Genomic DNA, 22153 nt, shown 5'->3' with positions numbered 1-22153 from the left:
TGTACGAACACTTTTAGTCCTCATTGACCAACATTTCTAACATTAACCCTATTCTTGGACAGATTAGGAACTGAGACACACAAAAGACCTCACAATGTTTGATTTTTCAGATCAATGGGGGGGAGTTGTCATATGTTTGCCAGTGTCATAGCAGCTGCACTATTGTGTATGTTCTAAAGAAATTAGCAGTATCAGCTAAACTATGGTACCTTGACTGATAATAATGTGGAACCCAAATGGATATGCAGTCATTTATATTAGAGACTCTGGTGATTTAATTCTTTTGTCCCCTGTCTACTGTGAAACTGTATGTGCAGCTCCATACAGGATGAAAATAACTGCCAGTAAAAGCATTTAGCTCACTCCTTGTGTGCGAGAGAGCTGTGCCGTTCTGAAGCCACGCCACAGCCATCGGCTCAGAATGTTTTAACACTGCTAATATCCCCAGCCGGGATGCCATCCCACAGCTGCCCCCAGACTGTTCTGTGTCACCGGTTTGCCGATGCAACCCCGGGTGGAAACTACCTAAGCCTCTGAGTGTCAGTGCCCGCAACAGGCTCAGCCAATCCGCAGCAGAGATTTGGCAGGGCTAAACGTCGTGGGAGCATTGGTCCGTGCTCTGAAAGGTATCAACACTTTGCACATGACTAAGCTCAAGCGTTTCTGCCCAAAATGAAAATGACTATAATTAGCATGCCATTTTGCCAAGTGTCATCAGGCCATGATCCTCTCTGGATTCAGCTAACTCCACACTGGAGTTACTCAGCAGTAGCTCAAAAGGCAATGGATCCGCAAATCAACTGATGTCATTTTCGACATTGTATACCTCCATCTGCGCAGGATAATAAGCAGAGTACATCAACACTGTCAACCCACAGCTATCATTACGCCATTAAATGCTCGGAATCTTAAATACAGGCCATTTCAAAGTGCAGCAGTGTCCTGTGAGTGCCTCGTTCATTCATGAAAATATATGTGGTTGGAGAAGTCAGTCTGCTTGGTTTTCATTGCAACCGATTTAAAGCAGCAGTAACTCGTGTTTTGTTATCACTAGGGAGCAGCAGGATGAAATGTAAATCCCAAAACTTACAACAAACGTGCAGGCAGGTGATTAGCAATGCAACACAGATTCAATCGCAACTACAGCATTATTTTTAATGCATTTGGCCTCCTGGCACATGTATGTACAACATTCATTCTGCTTACAGCCGTGTCTAATAGTGAACATCTATAAGCACTGCCCCAGCTAGATGCTTTAACTTTGTCTTTATGCGCTTTGGTGCTGAGCAGGAACTGTAGCATACTGGGTCTATCAAAGCGTTCTTGCTGAAAAAAGCTTCAAATTGCATCTGAGAACAGGATGAATCGGCCAAAACAGTTAAGTGGTGGCCATCACGGAAACAATGACACGAGGTAAGATATGCTAAAAGGCTCCAGAGAGAGGAAGAAAACTCCAAATTTGGCTGCTAATTTAGTTAGGGTTTATTTGTTAAGAAATTATGAGAGTTTACTGTATGTATAATCATGCTGTTGGGAAATTCAAATCGGTTTTTAAACTGTGGATATCTTACTTTTCTACTGAGTGGGAAACAGCACACTTGAAACACTTCAGTCAAATTAAGTCAAAATAAAATAATCTGAATGATTTCAGTGACTGTTTGTTACCACAGTGAACAAGGAAAATTAGAAATGAAGCCCACATCTGTTAGACAGAAACCAAGCGACGTGACATGAATGAATGAAGAAAACACAGAAAGCGAGGTGAAAATCCCAAATGTAAGCAAGTAACTGATGGAAAATGATTTTAAACATTAAGTAAGACCACAATGATCCTAATCACTGGTAGATTTTGAAAGGTTCAAGCCCATGAAAAATGAGATAATGGAGGGCAGATCTTCCCATTCGTGACCAGAACAAAACCTCTGCATGATTTACGAGCCTTTCTGCTGCTGTCAGCAGTTATACCTCCGCTCAACTTAGAGCCCCACTGTCCTGCTGAGCATGATAATGTTTAATCAAATAAGTAATCGTATAGCAGTGGAGTCCTGCCAGAACACCACACTGCATGCAAATGTGACAGACCTTTAGACAAGATATATGCAGTCTACTCCAAATACATCCCATCTGGAGACATGTATAATTATTAGAATGATGCATGTATATTTGTTTTTTGTTTTTTTTTAACTCTTCATCCTCTGTATTCTTAAATGGTGGAAGGGAAAGTAGGGCAGGACTATATGGGATCGAATACAATATGGGACATAGTAAGCTGCAGGATAGGGCTGGGAGGAAGAGGACAGGATGAGAAGTGAAAGACCGAAGGCTTGGCCCAAACAGAACAGGCTAAAGCATAGCTTGAGGAAAGTTTGTGTATGATTTGTTAGAATACTGGGCAGGGACGGACAGGCCACATGATAGGTAAGGATAGGTGCATGTGTACTACAACTACAACTAATCAACTCGTGCTCACTCAGTCTTAATGTTAATGTAGATACCCCAGCTTCCTTGAACCACAATCTTCCCTACTCTATTATTTTTGATGCCTAACTATTCAATAAAGCCAAGTTGAAAGAAAAGGAGAACATTTCCTCCGATGCATGGAAAGAAAAAAAATTATCAGCAGAGAGAAAGGAGCGTTTGCAGAGACAGACATATTGTGTAGTGAGCTGCATTTAAGGGGCTCTGGTTACAGATTACAAAGCCATCTGTTGTTAAAGGTGGTCCTACTGTACATGACAGGCAGCATATTTGATATAGGATGCGTGCACCCACTGCTGCCGCTCCTCTTAATCTCAGGCAAGGCTGAATAAAGACACCACACTGAAGGCCAGTAGTCCACTGTGGGATAACTCAAGTTCTGGCAGAGACCATAGCACTCGGTTTACAGCAAGAGAAGTGGATTAAATGTTCTGCACACGTCCTTCATGGAGCTCGCCTCCTCCAATTTCAGGATATGATAAATCTGCAGCTGAGGGGCATCTCTCCTGGAGAATTCAATTAGGTAAGAAAAGAGAAGAGGATCACAGTGATATTAGAGAGCCGATCGGAGAGCTCCTCAGCCCTCCCAGTAATGAACCGCTGCATTCCTCCACCGTGACTAGATTGATTTGACTAGCCGAGCTCAGAGTTCATCCTCTTCTTAAAGTCACTCTCGAAAGGCTGGGTGTCATTTTGGAGGGAAGAAGTTTGAAATTTAGAATTGGATTGAAATATGAGTGAAGGCTTGGGATTGAAGGCTGGGGGAATGAAAACCCTGCACGATGCAGACACCTGCCAACATGATGAGATAACCTTTAAGGGAACTTTGTGATCTTTTCAAACAAGATTTGATGGATCCTTTGGACCCCACCCCTGATCGATAACGCTGCACTGTAATTACTTCACATCTCGATTAATAGTTAAACATAGTCTTAATGGCCTGTCTCAGATTTCTCTCTGTGCACATTTATTCTTGAAAATAGGACCACGTCAATTGTTGCAACGCTGCTGAAAATTCTGCAACTTATGTCTAGGTACTGTCTAAGTATTGTCTGTATAAAGGTGTCCATTGTGCTCATGTCCACATTCTTATGACGTCTCATCAAAGTTGAGACCAATTCAGAGAACCTGAAAGTGAGGATCAAGGATGTAGTAATTGTGCAGGTATAAATAGTATAATTATCTTTAATAGCGTCAGAAAATAATCTCTATTATGAGATTATGTGACAAATTACCACAATTATGAAATGAAGAAAGTACCCGAGTTAAATGTGCATTGTTCCAACACTTATCTCCTGGTTTAGTATGTACTACATAACATTCAGCGTTTCCAACAATACCCAACAATCAGCGAAGTCCGAATGCATATATATTACATATATTTCCTATCATCAGTTTTTTGTTATATTTTCAATAACACCGGGGGTATCCCAGGTCATCTTATTTAATCAGCTTATTCTCGCTGATATTTTTCATTTAAACCCACCAGAAGAAGCCATCATTAGAATTAGTCTGTAACCCAGCAACTAATGTCTAGCATTCACTTACAAAGCTGAAGAGCAAACATTTTAGCATTCAAGCCCACTGTCATTAACTGTTGCTAAAAGCTTTACTGCACAGTTGAAATGAAGTAATCTCAGAGGCGTTGCAATTTTAAACCTTCTTCTCCCCATGTAGCAGTCCCATCTCGATCGAAATTCTGTACATTTAGTGACTAAAAAGCTAGGAACAGTCTGTCACCTTCTTTATCCAGGTGAGGAAAAAAAAAAAACTGCAATTACTGCATTTTGCTTGAGATACACTTAAGCTGCACTCCTTCGCAGCATTTTCGTCGGAACGAACTCTGTCTCTATCTTCAAGTTAACTGTGAAAACTGACATTTAAAAATCCTTCCACTTCTTTGGTCCTTTTTTTTTTTATTTCTTTATCTGGCAAGTCCTCATCATCCATTTTGTGTTATCACCCGTTGCCGTTAGGATGCGCTGAACCTTTTTTATAACCAGCTGTTTGTTATGTTTGTGGTCTAGAAAATAAAGCTTGTTGCCTTCCTAATTTGCTTCATGTCTGAATTGTAAAGTATAAAAACTACTCCGGCTTAGAAACATTACTGCTAAATTCTAAAACGATAAAATCCAAGTGAATTCATGATTAATCCTCTTATTTAGATGTTTATGTCCAGCAGTTACTTTCACAGGTCCTTGAGGAGAAAACGGAGTTTAAAAATAAGCTGCACCACAGTGTTTACACCCTACAGAATGATACAACGCCGTACAACATTAGCATACACTTGTAGCGATAGAGATAAAAATCAATTGACAGCAAAAACAAAGCCGTCATTAAATGTAAATTTAGGCTTTTGATGACACTTAGAGCTGGGCTAAAGTAATGCCAGTGATTTCATTGTCACTTTCAGCACTTGTTCTAAACTTGGTTCATTCACGGAATGATTATAGCACTGAACGACTGCAAAACATTAAAATAATTGGCAGAAATGTTGAAAAGTGGATTGAATTCGAATATGCATATGCGCTCCTCCAATTTTTACATCTAGTGCAGGTGCAAGCTGGCCATCTGCTGGAGTTTTCCCAGTGAGCTGGTTTACGTGTAAGGCAGCCCTGAGCAGAGGAACAGTGATGCAGTAAGAGCCGAAAAGCAGAGCCTACAGTACATTACAGTGGCTCACTCCAGCAATGAACTCTTCCTGAATTCTTACCTCTGTTTACTTTTACAATAATTTCTACTTAATACACAGTTTTGGAAATGGCTAAATCAAATTGCATACTAATATGAGCAATGTGGTCTTCAAGGTGCCCAACATGATCTAACCCACAATGAGAAAATTCTAGATGTTGCTATACTCTGCCCATATATTGTAGGGTGCATCGCTTATGAAGTGACACTGCACACTGACAATGTTGTGTTAGTTTACAAGGAGCAGAAATGTACAAATAATATACAGGGCTGTTATTATTATGTACATTTTTCTATGTGTAAAAACTTACATTCCCATCAGTTATTTAAGAAAAACAGTATTTACAACTGTACTTTCTCATTACTTTTCACCACTGTGTATTCTGCTCATGTGCACCACTGTTTGTTGACTTACGTTTGATTTCTTGTTTCCTAAAATGTGAGATATCGTCCCAACATGTCAACTACATTTTGTATCATCGTGTGGAGTATCGCAATTTTTTTTTTAAACACATCCAAATCCAAGTGCAGGTTTGTAAGATAATGATTTTTTTAAAAAGAGAAATACAAAGAGAAATTAATTTTTTTTTAAATTCGCTTTTTCTTGTAAAGCAATCTTAAATCATATTTTTCATTGTACTTAGAACCATAACATAGCATTTTACAGCTTTTTTGTTTATGCCATTTTATTTTTATAGCAAATTGATTAGAGTACAAAAGAATGGATGGATGTAATTCCATTTCAATAAGGAAGTGTGGACAAGTGATTTATAAATATATATATTTTTTAAGAGAGGTGTGTACATTTGTCATGGAGCAAAGAGACAGAAAGATCTTGGTATTAGTGGGAAACAAGTGCAGGGAAGCTTCAACCACAATAATTAGACAAAGATCATTTTGTAAATGCATGTACTGTAAGTGCATTCACTTGAAACACGGGAAACATACAGAACAGTTGCAAAGTGATCCACGGCAACATGACATGGCCTCAGAACCACAGGGGCAAACAGAGTTTTGTCCCTGTAAACACCATGAATCCAGTTTGAGGGAAATCAAAGCAAAAGGTTAAGCTGAATCATCTGTGTGACACTTCTTCACCCGATTCCTCGTGCTAATTAGAGCTCTCAATAAATTTGCATTTGGATGTTGACGAAGGACTCTGACACCTGCAGCAAAGGAACGGAGGCTCCAACGACGCTGGAATGCGAATCAGCCACAGTGATATTTAACCAGGTGTCAAAACAACAGAATGCTGTTTTTGCGAGAACATTGGTTAACAGGGTTGGCAGTGAGTGAAGGTGTCTTGTTTTGGCAAATAAAATACGGCAAGGTGGAAGAGAGGTGCCGAGACACAACACCACAATCATCACAATTTCCACAAAAAAAAAATAAAAAGGATCAAAGACTTGTGTTCTAAGGTTTAATTTATTTCAAACCTCACATCTGGGAGATATGATTTAGATTAGAGGTGCATTGAGACAAAATTTGCCAGGCTGAATAAAGGGAAGAGCATTTTAAAGTAGACTGTACAAATATGTGCCTTTATATATATATACACATTTGTTGTTCAGAAAGAGAATATAAAACTGGCAGGTGGTGAAGCTCTTATTTTCATCAGGACATTTTCATGTATAACTTTCATGGACTGCTAACAGAAACAAACCATATACTAATAAATTGCATGTAAAATATGTAAGACAAAGAGTTCACAGTGCAGTGTCTTCATTCCTTCAAAGCAATGGCACTTTATGGCTGCACATCCACACATTGATACACACACACACACACACACACACACACACACACACACACACATATATATATATATATATATATATATATATATATATATATATATATATATATATATATATATCCCACCTTGTTATTATGAGAATATTTCTTATGACATGACACAATTTTTTCTCGTTATTACAAGACACTGTTATAATCAGTAGTAAATATTCAACATTAGGTGGTGGTGTAAGGGTAGAAGTTTTTTTATTTTTCCCAATAAATCCTTGAAATTCATTGTTTCTCAGATGAATCCATTCATTCTGTGACAATACACAAGGATTAAAAAGCTGCACCTCTACATTTTCTATCTCTCTGCCAAAGCCACACACATCTACTTTCTCAGATTTACTGAAACACATGCAGGAAGAGAAGTCTCAGAAGGTCCTTGTTAAATTCCTCTCAAATTTGTCGCCTTGTTTTGTGACTGGGACGTGAGAGGCAATAACATCTAGTCCTCACGTATTACAGTTTTCTCACAAGTCTACAGTGTCAACCAATTACCTCCAGTAGGAAGGATGGAACTGGGGGGAAACAGAGCTCAAGGTTGTTGAATATTTGATTTGTTTGCTATTTTTCTCCCTGCTTCCATTTAAGTAACTGCTTCTCTCAGACTCACACACTCTGTCTTACATATATACACACTCAATATTTTATAAAATGAGAGTGTGTGAGTCCAGTTCTAACTCATCCAAGGGTAGGGCACATCACGCCGGTCCACCTTTAAAATGTAAACCCTTAGAAGCTTGGCCGGCAGCTCTTTGTTCATGTTCGACAAGTGCTACTAAACATATCATTAGGGAGAACCAAACATAAAATTGAATGAGTAATGGGTTAAAATGAAGGGGAACTACATTTCAGCAAAAACCATATACCTAAAGGGTGTGTCCTGAATTTATATTTCTCACTTGGTTCTTCATTGTTTCCCTTGTTTTTTACTTGAATAAAAACACAAAGAAATATAATGTGATGACAAAAAGGGACTACAAATTATATACAATACTACCTTGTGGAAATGACCACAGAGAAACACAAAACAACCGGGAGGCGACACGAAATGACAAATATTGCTGTGGCTATGTTTTGTGTAGGAGGGGTGAGGATGTTTGTCTCCTAGTCTGTCTAACGCACTGTCCATAAATCAGACTGTGTTCAATGTGGGAAAAGTTTTTTTTTTTTTAAAGTAACTGCATTTCAACAAACTGAACATTCAATCACTAAGACTCCTGCCCATTTCTAAAATAACCAGAGGGAAACAATCCTGATCTTTCTTGTAACAATAAACACATTAGTGATGTTTGACAGGTGATGGCTTCCTCTGGAAATAAGAAGCGTCTACATTTCACAGTGTCAAATGAAGACAGCTGTCATTGCAAGTGACTTCTCTTGATGGACATGTCAGCCAGTTTCTCCATCAAAGTCCTGTCAGAAAAGAAATGTTTTCCTCACGGAGGCTAATTTAGCTCAATAACCAAATCGATTCAACTCAGAATGACTCCTCTCCTGCTGCTAAAGTTTGCATTCATGGTTGTTGTTGTTTTTTGAGCCTTTTGAGTCTGGTGACATTGACTCGTATAATGCAGGCACTAACGTATTAATAAATTATACAGCAACCTCTGTGCTTCATGAAGTGCATGAAATATAGGATGATGAAATTTGCTGAAATCTCCTGCGTCCTGAGTGTGGCTGCATGAGGTCAAAATTTGTCAAATGCTTGTCTTTTACTGATTTTGCTATTGAAAAGGTGCACTGAAAATTTATAAAATGTCAACAGCTCCTTTAAATGTATCGAAATTCATTAAAGAGAAGCAAAAATAAAGCAAATCAGTGCTGCATTAAATTTGCACCAGATTAGTTGGCTCTATAAGGACATTTGGTTTTTCAAATGCATGTATTAAAACCATCTTTGTTCAAGCAAAGGTCCATCTTGTAATAATATTCTTGCAAACGTTTTCAACCACAATTTAAATCCTGCACTTTCATAACCTCCTAAAGAGCAGCAGCAACATTTTCTCCATTTAGTTTTATTAAATTCCAACGGACCACAGGGTCAGTGGTTTGATCCCCGGTCCCGGCTTTATGTGTCTCGGGGCAAGACACTGAACCCCTAACAGCCCATTCCCATCCCTAGCTGTGCAGTGCCGGTCCAAGCCCGGTACAAATTAGGGAGGGCTGTTTCGAAAAGGGCTTCTGGCGTAAAAACTGCCAAATCAACATGCAGACAACGATCCACTGTGGCGACCCTGAACTCGAGGGATAAGCCGAAAGGACAAACAAAAAAAAATAAAAAATAAAAAAATATGCAAAGCTTCACTCTCCCAAATCAGATGATTTTTTTGTGTGTGTGGCTGAATAACTTCACCTGACTAACCGTAATTGCCAGTTAAACAACCCAAATTTAAACAACTAAAACCTGAAAATCAAAGTATTAAAACAGTGTGTAAAATATGCTGTTAGACAGCAGCTAGAAGTGGTGACAACAGCTCATGGTTGACAGTTTTCAAAGTAAGGAAAATGATTTCAAACACACAAGGTTTGTGTGCACAAGGTCTTCAGAAATAGCTACTGTGTGAGCAATAGAGGATTTGTAAATAGAACTATTGTATGCTAATGCAGCCCGGAACATTCTGAAGCTCGAACCTGAAAAAGTACAAATGAGGAGTGAAAGCCACTTCACTTCCAGTGTTACGTGGAAAAGCTGGAAGCTACATGTGGCACAAAGTGTCTGCAGCAGAAACAAAATGTCAAATGATACCAGGTAGATTGTCCAGAGAGGTAATGTAAAAGCATTTTGACACAGTTAACCTGAAATCTCTAAATGTGTAATTTCAACCTGATTAAGTTTTTTATTGACATTATGAGGATACTGGTTTTGAACATGATAATAAAATGTCACTCAAATCAAATGACTAGATCTAGTCATATTTACATCATAATAAACCAAAGAAAGGAAGCTGGAATGAAATTTGGGTCTGTGGTGTGACAGTCACAGACTTCAGAGACTGTCCTCCTGCAAAGTTTAACCACATAAGTCCTTTGTGGAGCCAAAACCCAATGATACCAATTGTCAGTGAACATACAGCAAACCGTAACTTAGTATGGCATGGCAGGTGGGTGGGTGGGTCAACAAGTGGAGTTTGCATCTAGGGTGAAATCACATGATGCACATTATGTGACAAACGTCATTTGCCCTTAAACCAGAACTTTACTAACCCCAATAATGCTTAATTAGTACCTAAATCTAACCCTGATGGTTTGCACCTAAACCCAACCAAACCACTATGTTTGTATTACACCAGCCTGATGCCAAATGACAACCTGCATCCCTAGGGAGAGTGCCCTTATAAAAAAAAGGGTCCTCTTGGCCATATGAGAGGGCAGAGACAAAGTTATTTGTTTGCCTGCTTATCAATTCCAATCATTGCGTTGGCTCTTTTAGTTCACACTATAGTTCTTATTACTTTAATGATCACATTGTATAATAATCCACCCACTGATTACATGTGTTACCATTTAGCTGCTTAAGAATGTAAATTATAGAAAACAAAGACGTTAATGTGTCAGATTCACATTTAATCAACAGGTTTTTTTATTTCTGCCGTTTATCTCTTTGTTTGGTTTTATCAGGACCTGGGATCAGTATTTGTGCTTCTCTATAACACTGTTGTTTTTCTGCCTTCTCAATCATCAAAAAAATACATATACAACATTGAATCTTTTAGTTATTTATAAAACATCTCAGCTATTTGCCCAAAGGGAAAGTGGTTAAAGACCTTAATGTAAAACCCTGCCTGCATTCTGTCCAAAAATTGGTATAAAAACCTTCTTAAACTGCTAATGAAAGCTACTAAATTTCACTGGATACAGGGCAAAGAGCCTTTTCACGTTAGGTGGTATCTGTACTTCCACTTATTGTAAGTGAAGACTAAATGTAAATTTGCCACCTCTGATGGCCACAGTGACATCTTCACGAGCTGACTCCACCTTTCCATTCATGTTATGGTAACTTTCTGCTAGCTGCAGACTCGTATTTGTCCAATAGGAACGAAAGTAGTATCTGCATCACGAATATCTTAGCAAGCAAACAAATAATTGTATTTAACATAAATACGTACCCATAGTATTCAGCCTGAAAAGCAGTGACACAAAATAATTGTTTTTATAGCAATATGTGGGCACAAGTAGGCTAATATTTCATTTACTATAAATATTCATATACTGTATGTCATGGGACATGATGCTTTTGTATGTGAGTGGGTTGGGATGTGCATGGAGGACTGCCGTGTGAAAACAAATGATTATGAAATGATGCCATGGATCTATGCAGAGGCAAAACTGTAGGAATGGAATGTGGCAAATTAAGGCGCAGGTGTTTTTTTTACATTTACCAAGAGAAGACATTGGAGGAGGGAGAAATGAGAGATGAGGGTGTGATTCAGCAGGAAGAGACGATGATGTCAGGCACTTCTCAAAATGATACATTTTTTAACCTATGAAGGAAGATGGAGAGTGAGTGTGATATTCTGACTGAAGTAGCAAGGTCATTGTACCAACAGGGAGCCAGTAGGAAGGAGAGCTGAGTCCCAGAGGACCATTTACTTTTAATGTGTTCTCATCTGCCTCGACACAAAGATCTGTCGGGGTCTTAAAAACCCCTCCTGGTGCTCTTGAGTCCCGTACAGCCACCAGCCTCAATGAGAATGATCAGTGAGTACAGCTGAATGGCCTGCCAGGTCCATAATGTGTTGATATAGTGCCATACACACCAACAGTCCAGGGAACAGAGCAAATACAGACATCAGGCCATTTCAGTTAATCAATAAATTGAGGCTACTATGGTGCTCAAGGCCAAAAATTATAGATATGTATGTGTGTGTATGTGTGTGTGTTCGGATATCTTTCTGCTTTATGGCAAAGCTCCCTTTTTGTTGCAGTGTTTCACGCTGTCCTCACAGTGGATGATGGTGACGGTCAAAGCTAAACAGCCAGGATTTTAGAGCCATTAATTCATTATGAGGCTTTACCACCCAAACATCAGCACACATATTGCTTCAAACAGATCGTGCTTGTTTGTGCAGATGGAGAACTGATGGATGGATGAAGGCAGGGGAGGGCAGCTCGCTGTGCTGTTACCTGGGTAATGCTTTGCTTTGTCACAACTGACTTGAAATGCCGCAAACACAATGCAATTGTCTTTTCAGGCTTTGAAATAAAGTGTTTTTCCAGTTGTCAGCACACCAAAGGGCTGAGACCTTAAAATGATAAAATGAATACTAACAAAACTAATAAGAATACCAACATGGGACTATAGATGAATGAAATAGTGACATAGATTAACAATTCATTTATAATTCAGTGGCGCTTTAAAAATAAGTGTTTCTGTTTTGTTTGTTTTTTAAAAAAAGAGAAGACAGAATGCTGTTCAATAGCATCCATAAGCAGGCATGTGCTGCAGGAGAACATGCCTGAAGCTCAGTGAGAACTGAGACAACTGCATTATTCACACGGCTCTGCCAGTCAATGCTGACATGGAGGACAGTGGTGTGACTCATCCTACTTGATAATACATTAAGATTGATGTTATTCTGACACACAAAACATCCCACATGAATAATAAGTAGGAGCTTTATTAGGGGGCGGGAGACAAAGAAGGGAAGGTGGGGTTTCAATCATGTCGACACATCATGATGGACAGAGTGAGGGTCAGACATATATCCTCACCTGGGAATGGGTTATGAGTGATAAACTTAACTGTGTGTGTGATAGAGAGAGAGAGAGAGAGACAGAGAGAGATAAAGATAGACTGACAGAAACAAAGAGAGGAGAGACAAAAAACACACATATACTATGAATCATCCATCAATATCAGGTGGAAGAAAGAAGTTATAATGCAGCTTTCAGTGTGGCTTCGGTAAGCCTACGGATACCGTGTCTGAATATGAGTGACTGTAATAAACAAAACATTTCTGTCTCGTGTTCATCAGTGGATATCTGAACGCAGCTGGCACTTGACATTTGCTGTCCAACCAAAGCGATGTAAGTAGATGTAAACTTATTGACTATGCACAAAAGAAAAATTTCAGTCAGGCCTATTTTGCATTTATTTCATGCCGCCATGGAACGAATTGTAGTTCAAAAAGGCAGATAGATGTTTCTTTTTTTCTTTCTGCTACATTCAATCTCGCAAATTTGACATGATAAACTGTTGAGCACTGTGGCGACACTGACTCATAATCTGCTGTATAAAAGCAGAAGCTCAAATAAATGTCAACAGAAAGTGACTGGAATGCTGCTGCAAGGCTTTAAAGGGTTTTTCCTAATCTTGGCTAAAACAGCAGAGCCTTCAGTAGTTTTCACCCCTCAATCCTCAATGCATCTTTTGATTGTTAAATGGGATGGAAGGTGCTTCATTAGTATGCATCTTTTAAGGCGCGAGGGCTGCCTGCAGATGCGGGAGTTGAGGTGGTGGTGGTGGGGGGGTGGGGGCGTGGGAGAAGCTGGGCAAGTCACATGTCCGGGACATCTCACAGGATCCCTGCATGCAGAGGATCTGAACGAAACCGCTACTCTCTCCCCCTAATTCTCAGATTGCAGCCGTGACCTACTTTCAACAAAGACAGGCTCATGCAAACTTGATGATATGCTTATAACAGAGGAGCCCGACATGCGCTGCCTGAGGTATGCCTCGCAACGTGGAGTCAGCAGTGGGTCTGTGTGGGGGGGACCAACCCACAGGACGAGTGTTAGCAAGTCTGTCCTCGGCGATTAAAGGACATTAGCAGTGATGACACTGATGCAGCATGGGCCTGGAGATGCAACACAGATCTCGAAGGTTGTCAAGCTCACCTGGACCCTATTAGAAAAGCATTTCATTTGCCAGTCATTTTATAGCTTAAGACAGGGCAATAATTAATTTACAAAGAGAATAGCTCTCCTATAAAACTACAATGACATGAAAAATGTCCTCCTTGTTCATGCATTCTCCAGCACTGCAGCCACTGCAGATGTTCTCAAACACCGTATTCATGTTAGCAGCATGAATTCTGCTACTTCTTAGCTCAGTTTTCTCAAGGCTTAAGGTTGGGGACTGATCTGAAACAGAGTATCGAAAATCGCCAAGAACAGTACCAAAAGTTGGCATTGAATGCCTGGCCAGATTCCTAATGGTGTTTACTTACACTTTGATCGTACACTTTGTGACCTACTAAAAGCATTTATCAGTTTGCGATGGTTTCATTGAGCCAAAAGTCTCAGTCTGCTCATCTTTTCACGTCATTCAATATCTAAGAGTATCGGACCTTGAGAAAAAAAAAAATTACTTAACCAAGCTCCACTCAAAAGTTATTTCATCAATCAATAGTCATCACATTGTCCTTCTTTTTGCATCTATGCTTTAGCAAGTACTGTGGCCACTGTTAAATCAGCTAAACAACCCCAAATTACGATTGCTTACTGGATAAAAATCACATTTTTCCCACAAAATCTCAACCCAGCCCTATTCAAAAAGTGAACTGACCTGTTTCAAAACATCATCTGTCAGAGGTGGAGGAACAGTGCAGTAAGAATATAGCAATGTGTGTTTTTAAATCGCATTTTGCTATATCCAAAGCTGATGTCGAACAGGTGTGATGCTCCGAGCTCATGAGCAGCTAACAGAAGGTGCAGTATGTGAAGTTTAAATATAAATCATCTGTGCCTTGAAATGGCAGATCACAATAAGAATCAGCAGCCGGCTCATAAGCATCTGACGCCTATAGAGTATAAAAACTTCAACAAAATGGATACAACTAAAATAAATATCAAGATGAAAAAGACAAATCACTATGACAAACACATATAGGTTCAGTGGACATCAGAAACCCATTCATCAAGACTTAATACAGCAAAGAGACAAAGAGAGAGATAGATTAAGAACCAGAGGTGGGAGTTGATGAGAAAATAAAAATATATTAAATCTGTAGCCTTATCCGTGAGGGGGTGTTTCAGTGAGACTGAAGATGTGTGAGTGCATTGGGATGGAGGAGGTGCACTAATACTTACTGTATGTGGCATCGCAGATTAGGGGAAGTAACAAAAACCCTGTGACTGGTAGTTTTTGCTAGTTTCCCAAAACATTAATTAATTCAGAATTAGGAAGTAAAACAGACTATTAAATTAGAAAATCCAAACATTCTATTTTAAAAAAAATATATCTTGAGGAGCCATACAGTATTGTTCTTTAGCCATGGCTACTATCATGATGTTCAAGTGTGTTTTTTTCCCCTCGATATGTGCTGGCAGTGTTTCAAATTTAATCCAAGTATGAAGCTGCCAGCTACAATCACCTATAATCGAGTGTTTTTCTTGTAAATGTACAATTGTGTTACATTATACAGTAAAGAAAAATATGCCGACCAAAGTTGCCTAAAATATTGCTGTAGGTTCGTCAAGCGTCTGCAGGCAGGGGTAATGCAGGTGTAATATCCACAGACTAACATGCTAAAAAGCTAACAAGCAAACTGGCATCGAGCCGAAGGTGAGACGCTGTTACATGAACTAAACAAGTGAGCCCTGAAGCTCCCGTGCTGTCTGTCCATCACTTTCCAATGTATAGGCTGCAGATAAGCATAAACAGGATGTGTTTAGGGGGAGCGAGTCAGGTTTAATTATGTTTGTGGTACTGAGATACTGTACTTTGTCATTTGCAAACAAAGCACTCAACATGGAACATTTTTGGTGCCTCAACATTTGCAATCTGAGCAGTTTGTCTGTTAGTAAATGGCGTGTGAATCGGTAACCTGCACTTTCTCCAGCATTTTATGTTAACGTTTTACCAAGCGGCAAGTAGACATTGCTTTTACGTGTTATCCAGGAGGACAGGGACTCAAAATTAAGAGGTCCCAGGAAGTTCAGCAAACAAGCTTCTCGGACAAACATGAACTCTTAACTACTGGTCCAACAGTGAATTGTTTCCTTGTTGTCAACTATTTTTTGGCAAATCACTAGTGAATAGTGAATGTTCTTGTTAGTCCAGAGCATTCTGTGGTTAATTTTGTTGTTTGCAAGTCCCCCAACCTTATGGAAAAGCAACACTAAATTGTGGCAGTGGCCCTTTAAATACATGATCCAAATGTTCCCAGGACCTTTTTCACTGTGGGTTCAACTGGTACTCCAGCACTTTAGCAAAGACTCTCAGTTGAACAGGAAATACTCAGCTCTTGACAATTTCAGAGAAATTCCATAAAAGTTTGCTTATCTGTTCCCATTCAGAAGCCTTACGCAAGCATTATGTAGCAGATACTTGGAGCTGAAGGTGGTACTGGCACAGTCACCCATACATTATGTGGGCAGCACAGTAGTTTAAAGACGCAGAGAAAACACTGACTTTACATAATGCAGTAATGCTCAGCGTCTGAACCAAGGGACACTTTTTGCCCACACAAGTCACCTCAGCCGACCTTGGAAACATTCCTGTATGGAACAAGTTTCTTTGGCAGCATCAGCTAGCTGGCAGGTTTCATAAAACATGTGTAGCGGAAGGTGTCCAAAGATCGATACTTTCAAGTGGAGCTCAGCTTCTTTCAATTTTGTAAAAAAAAAAAAATAAAAAGGAGAGAGAAAAAAAAAACTACTTTTAAGAAAGCAGTTTAACTGACAATAATTGTGGAATGTGATGGCAAGTGGATTATACAGCCATCAAAGGGATGCGATATGTACTTTATCCTATTAGATCACACCCTCCATCCCGTGATCCCATTGTATGGCATTTTATAACTGAAGTTTGTAAGGTCAGAGAGGTCAAAGATCAGGGTCTATTACATGATGTCATTTATCTTTTAAAACCTGTCCTTGCTTCAGTGCCACTGAAATAAAACCCAAAACCTATACACCATCTGAAAATAAAAGATTAATTGTGATAAATAGAACATCACGATGCATTTTAAAAGATCGCATTAGCTTTTGGAAATGAAAAGACAAACTTTTATAGACTGGATCATTGAGATTTTAAAGATATTAAACAATAAACTTCAAGCCATATTTGGCAAAGCAGATAAACAGTAAACCATTTTGGAGCGTGGAGTGTGTTTGTTTGCAGATAAACAGATGGCAATTTTACAAGTCCATATAAATCTCTTTGACTGAAGAAAAGAGTTAACTTTAAAGAAGCCAAAACTACTTTTGGAAGAGCATTGGCATTTCAAAGGCAAATAGAGGACTTTGGATCTGTACATTCACTTGTAAAGAAAACAATGTGTCGTAAAGATCTGTACTACAGTCAGACTCTATAATCAAATATGCATTCAAAGAATTTCAGAGGGACTGAGACGTCCTTTACCTGCAAGGATGGACGGAGGGATGGAAAATTACACACTGATTTCACGACAGAGTCAACGCCTCCCAAAAAATAAACTTATCTTTGAGCTGTGTTGGGAAATGTGGAGATTTTGGGTCTCTCGTGGCTCTATTTAAAATTCAAAGATTGTATCTTCATAGCCCCCCTTTACTCAGAAATGTGTTCTGTTTTATGTTACATAACCTGAATTGAAATGATGTGCAGCTTTCCACACTAGAAAGCTGTTTCTCTGTGCTCATTTACGCCTGAGTTTAACATGTATATATGCATGAGCTGCTCATACATATATACATGTTAAACTCAGGTGACATCACAACTAGACACCAATTATTGTGCAGTATTTGACTTATGCAAGTATGATGTAGAAACTAGTAACCTCCTGTACTCATACATTGAGAGTGGGTGGAAGGAAAGCTAAAATTTTTGAACACAGCTGACAAACTATAAATACAATTAAACTGAGATTTTTATAGAATATAATGTGTCACGTGGGGGTTGTGATACATATATAATTAGTGGAAGGGGACCAAGAAATCTGCAGTACTCTTCAAACAGGTACAAATCCAATAATCTTTGAAATTTACTAGGAAAATCAGATCTAACCAGAGGCCGATCAAGTAATGTTTTTTTGAGTTGGCCAGACTGGGGCACACACTCAAAATAGGATGTCACAGTTGAAAACTAATTTTAAACCCAAATGTAAAACGCTTTGCAGATATAATTAACTGTATATTATTGATACAAAAAATAGTCATAAAAAAATAACATTGGACAGCTAAGAGGTAAACATCAATCATTTGGAAGGATAATCTTCCTGGTCGTGGCTACTAAAAATTTCTAATGAGACAAAAAAAATATGAAAGCACTTATAACATGTCAAAAATTATTAAATATTGCTTATTTTTTTAGTTATGACTCGATTCAGGCTTAGAGCTGGTCAGTTCACCTTGTTCTCAAAGTTTTACAGGAGCTACCTACAGTACCTCCATCTTACTCTGGCACGAGGTGGCACGTGGCCACTCAGACTTTGGGGGTGGCCAGTGCCAATCCCCCACCCGAACCCCTCCTCCCATCACATAATCTTAGCCATTTTAGAAAATGTGTTGCTCAAATATTTGGGACTAAGATTCACTGTAGGGGTTAATATGTTTGTATGACCATTATAAATGTATATCATATGACTTAAGGCAACCTTAGATTCTGGCTATCACACATTCCGCTCACAATTTGATTTAATAATGTGCAGTCATTTCAGCAGTGTGTATGAATGCATACTGATGAAACGTACTGCATTCCATTGTTGAATGAAGAGTTGAATAACAAGCGGTTATTCAGCAGAGATGAGGAGGTTACAGGGGGGAATTTTCTCTGAGTACATGTCGAAGACATTGAGCAACAGACGATACAATGATACGCGCACACATTGGCCTGAACCTTCAGCCTCTCTTTCCAAACCAAGCTCTCGAGAGTACAATAAGGGAAAACAAACACGAGGCCATGCGTCATCACCAGAGGTGGAGACGCTGATTGGATTCAGCAAACAAACGCACACCTGCAGTCAGATCTGCACTTACAGCACTGTCAAATGTTTCAGCTGCTCTCATGAAAACCGTTTTTTCCCTTCAAGTATCACAGCAAGGCCTTATCTTATCCACTTCAAACAGTGATGCCTCTTGTGATGAGTCTCTAATGTGAGAGAACTGGAAAACTATTATCTGGACTTGGCAGTTTTCTTTGGCCGGTCAATCCTCCCACAGTTCTCGCTAGGAGCTCTCGCACTAGTTTTCAGTTTCCACCAGTTTTCATCACCATAAATTGTCCCCATCTCTCCCATGATGAATGAAATAGATTTCTTGTTAGCAAAATCTGCTAACTGCTCTGTATTACTATGGATACTGGGACAAATATGAACGATTCGCTTTTTTAACCAAAGAGTTGCGTTTACTGTATGTTTCAATTTCTATAGTATATTATTCAGATACCGTGTGAAATACTGTGGTTGTGTATTATTGGTTTCTACATTTAGGCTTCAATTACTAAATATTAAAATGGCAGCGATTATCAGGTTTTACACACTCAACAAATCGTTTTCTCTGTTGGCACTGACTGTGTGAATTGCCATCTGATATGTAAGCTGATGTGACACTGGGAAGTATAGGCTCTCAGAAGCTGTCATTGAGCTGCTGGTGGTGCTGGGTGGAGGTTGCCGTCCATGCTGAGCAGCAGGAAAACAACCAGCCTGCTGGCGAGGTGCCATGAAATGCACAATTAGTCCCGGGTCAATTGCATTTGGGTTTCTCAAAGGCAAAAAAGGCAATCAAATGTGTGACTTTGTGCTTGTTATCAACAAAATTCTTACGTTTTTAAGTGAGAATCCAAGTGGTGGATTGTTCCAGTGACGATCCCAGTGTGTAAGAGGAGAGATAAATGACTGGAATGTGAATGAAGCAGGTTTTACAAAGAGGAAACCTTTATCTGAGGGTTACACCAGGGTCGCACTAATCACTAATAGTGTGCTTTCACCTCTGACCCTTCAGCTCTTTACTATCCTTTGCTTTTAATGTTGCTGGGCTTTAAGAAGACGCTCATTCTGTGCCTGATTTGACTAAAAAGTCTCTCTGATAAAACAGTCACGTAAATGACTCCACTGCTGTAAAGAGCACTTGGTTCCAAGTGGATAGAGGGTACCAGGCTACCCTCTAGTGGCACAGCAACGCGATGAACCGTGTCACAAAATAAGTTGTTGTCTCCCTCAAACGGATAAAGGGTAAACGGGAAACCAAAAAGCGATGGGAGGAAAAGTCCTTTGTGGCGCAACAGGACGCGCAGGAAGCCGCGCAGGGAATTCCAGTGCGTTAACGGGGGATCTTTAGTGTGTATGCAAATCAGCCTCATCAAAATCAGAGGTCTTATTTTAAGGGCCGAGCTCCGCTTTTTTTTTTTTTTTTTTCCTGACTTTTCAAGAAAGAAAGCTTTGATGTTGGCAGCAGGGATCGATGCCAGGGAAGGAGAGCGAGAGGAGAGAGAGAGAGAGAGAGAGAGAGAGAGTAGGCAGAATGAAAATGTACTTCTGGGGGTGTGTGGGTGAGGGGGGGTTGGAGAGTCTGCCGTCATCACAGCTCCTCTGTTTTAAGCAAAGCCTACATGAAACCCAAGCATCCTGCTACATGTAAAAAAAACAAAAACGCCCCAGGTGACGTTTTCTGCGCCCTCTTGTAGACCCCCGCCTCATGTGGACGCACTAAAGTTTGTCTCAGAGGATGCAGGCTCAAATATAACTGGTTGACCTCAGTGCACCATTTATTTCTGTTTCATTTAGCGCAATCTGTCGGAGCAGTTGTTGGACACGAGGACGGGAGTCAAGTGAATGGGTGATCTGAGCTCCTCCGCAACATCCTTCTGCCATTTGGCCATGTAGGCCTGCGGTGCCGCTGCGGAGGAACAACTTTATGGGAGATACACACACACACACACACACACACACACACACGAAAAAAAAATCTGGCATTCACGACCACTGTTCAAGATCAGGTGGTTTGTTGCCACGTCTAACAATGTTGCAAATGATGCGTTTTACTGTGCTGGAGAGAATAAGCACGTTTACACTCCACACAAGACCGATTATAAAAGATGCTTGTAGCATTAAGGGCCACTACACAGACTGAAGTCTTAAAAGTCTGAAAATAAAACACAATCAGTCAACAAGTCAGACTGGTGGAGAAAAAAAGCAACAGACACCCTGGAAGCCCGACTGAGGATGGGATCAATTAATGATTTAGAAACGCACGGCGTAATCCGCAGCTACTTACATAGACGTGATGTTTTTGAATAACTCTGCTATGTCAACACTGGTCCCATTGTTCCCAGGATCTTGCAGGGCGAGTAAAGGGAAAAACCTGCCGTTGTCGGACTTATTGCAATAGATCTCTGTTTGAGAGCAGCTGCAGGTCGGCGGGCAGTCCAGCATGGAGCTCAGATAGTCCTGGAAAACACTCATCAGAAACAAAACCCTCCACCAGCAAATCCGGATCGAATGAAACCATAGATCCATGTCTCCGGGCAAAGAACGGGGGGGAAGAGGTCCCGATGTCCTCTGGGTTAGAACAGAACAGGAGAGGAGAGAGGAGGAGAGTAGGAGGATAGAAGGAAGGTGGAGGATGGTGGTGCGTCTGTACAGAGGATGCTCTATGTGAGCGTTTCTGCCGTGGATGGATGCTGTAGTGTCCTTGCGCGTCAGAGACTGGGTGAAAAGGAGGAGGGGGTGAAAAAAAAAGAAAAAGAAAGAAAAGACGCAAGAAAAAAAAAAACGAAAATCAAAAACAAGAGACGGAAATATTGTGAGTCTCCAGTCGTCTTTTCGGTCTGAGATGCATGGTGTTTCCCCGGAATAAGGCGCTGCTGATGCCGTCGTCTCTCTCCAAGCAGGACCAGGACGACTGGCTGAAGAGCAGAGACAAAATGAGAAGTTGGAGCATCAAGTCCCTCCTACCGGCTACAGTCATACTGACACCTGCAGAAGCTGCACGCAATCAACAGTGATTACAGGAGGACAGACACACAGTAACACAATAAGCCCCGAAATACACGGATCCGAAAAGCAGGCTGTATGAACGCTACGTGGTTTTAAAGCCACTGCAAACAAGTGGTCTAATAAAAATATTTGAGTGGCATCATTTGATGCTCAGTAAATACAGAACTCATTTGCAACAACGTCAATAAAACGTCACTATAGAGAAAATATGAGGGGGAAATGGTCCTGTAGTAGTGTGTGTTACAAATATTCCGTCCTTTTGGAAGTTTTTATAATTATAGAGTAAAAGAATCAATGAAACGAGCAATCAAACGGACATTTTGTTA

General features: G+C 40.0%; 1 protein-coding gene across 3 annotated transcripts in view; it reads right to left on the bottom strand.

Moving 5' to 3' along the window:
- Positions 1-21828, bottom strand: part of ntrk3b (neurotrophic tyrosine kinase, receptor, type 3b) — a 156784-nt gene extending 134956 nt beyond the window's left edge. Inside the window, exon 1 of one of the 3 annotated variants that reach the window (XM_067495062.1) lies at positions 21106-21828. In XM_067495062.1, coding sequence (XP_067351163.1) covers positions 21106-21347 — 242 coding nt within the window. In that variant the 5' untranslated portion in view covers positions 21348-21828. The remainder of the gene's footprint in view (positions 1-21105) is intronic. The other 2 variants (XM_067495061.1, XM_067495063.1) reach the window with 2 other exon arrangements.
- Between the last annotated feature and the right edge of the window lie 325 nt (positions 21829-22153).

This window comes from Channa argus, chromosome 2, assembly GCF_033026475.1.
Source record: "Channa argus isolate prfri chromosome 2, Channa argus male v1.0, whole genome shotgun sequence".
Classification (NCBI taxonomy): Eukaryota; Metazoa; Chordata; class Actinopteri; order Anabantiformes; family Channidae; genus Channa; species Channa argus.
The sequence above is the reverse complement of the archived record's forward strand: the minus strand, read 5'-3'. Positions and strand labels throughout refer to the sequence as shown.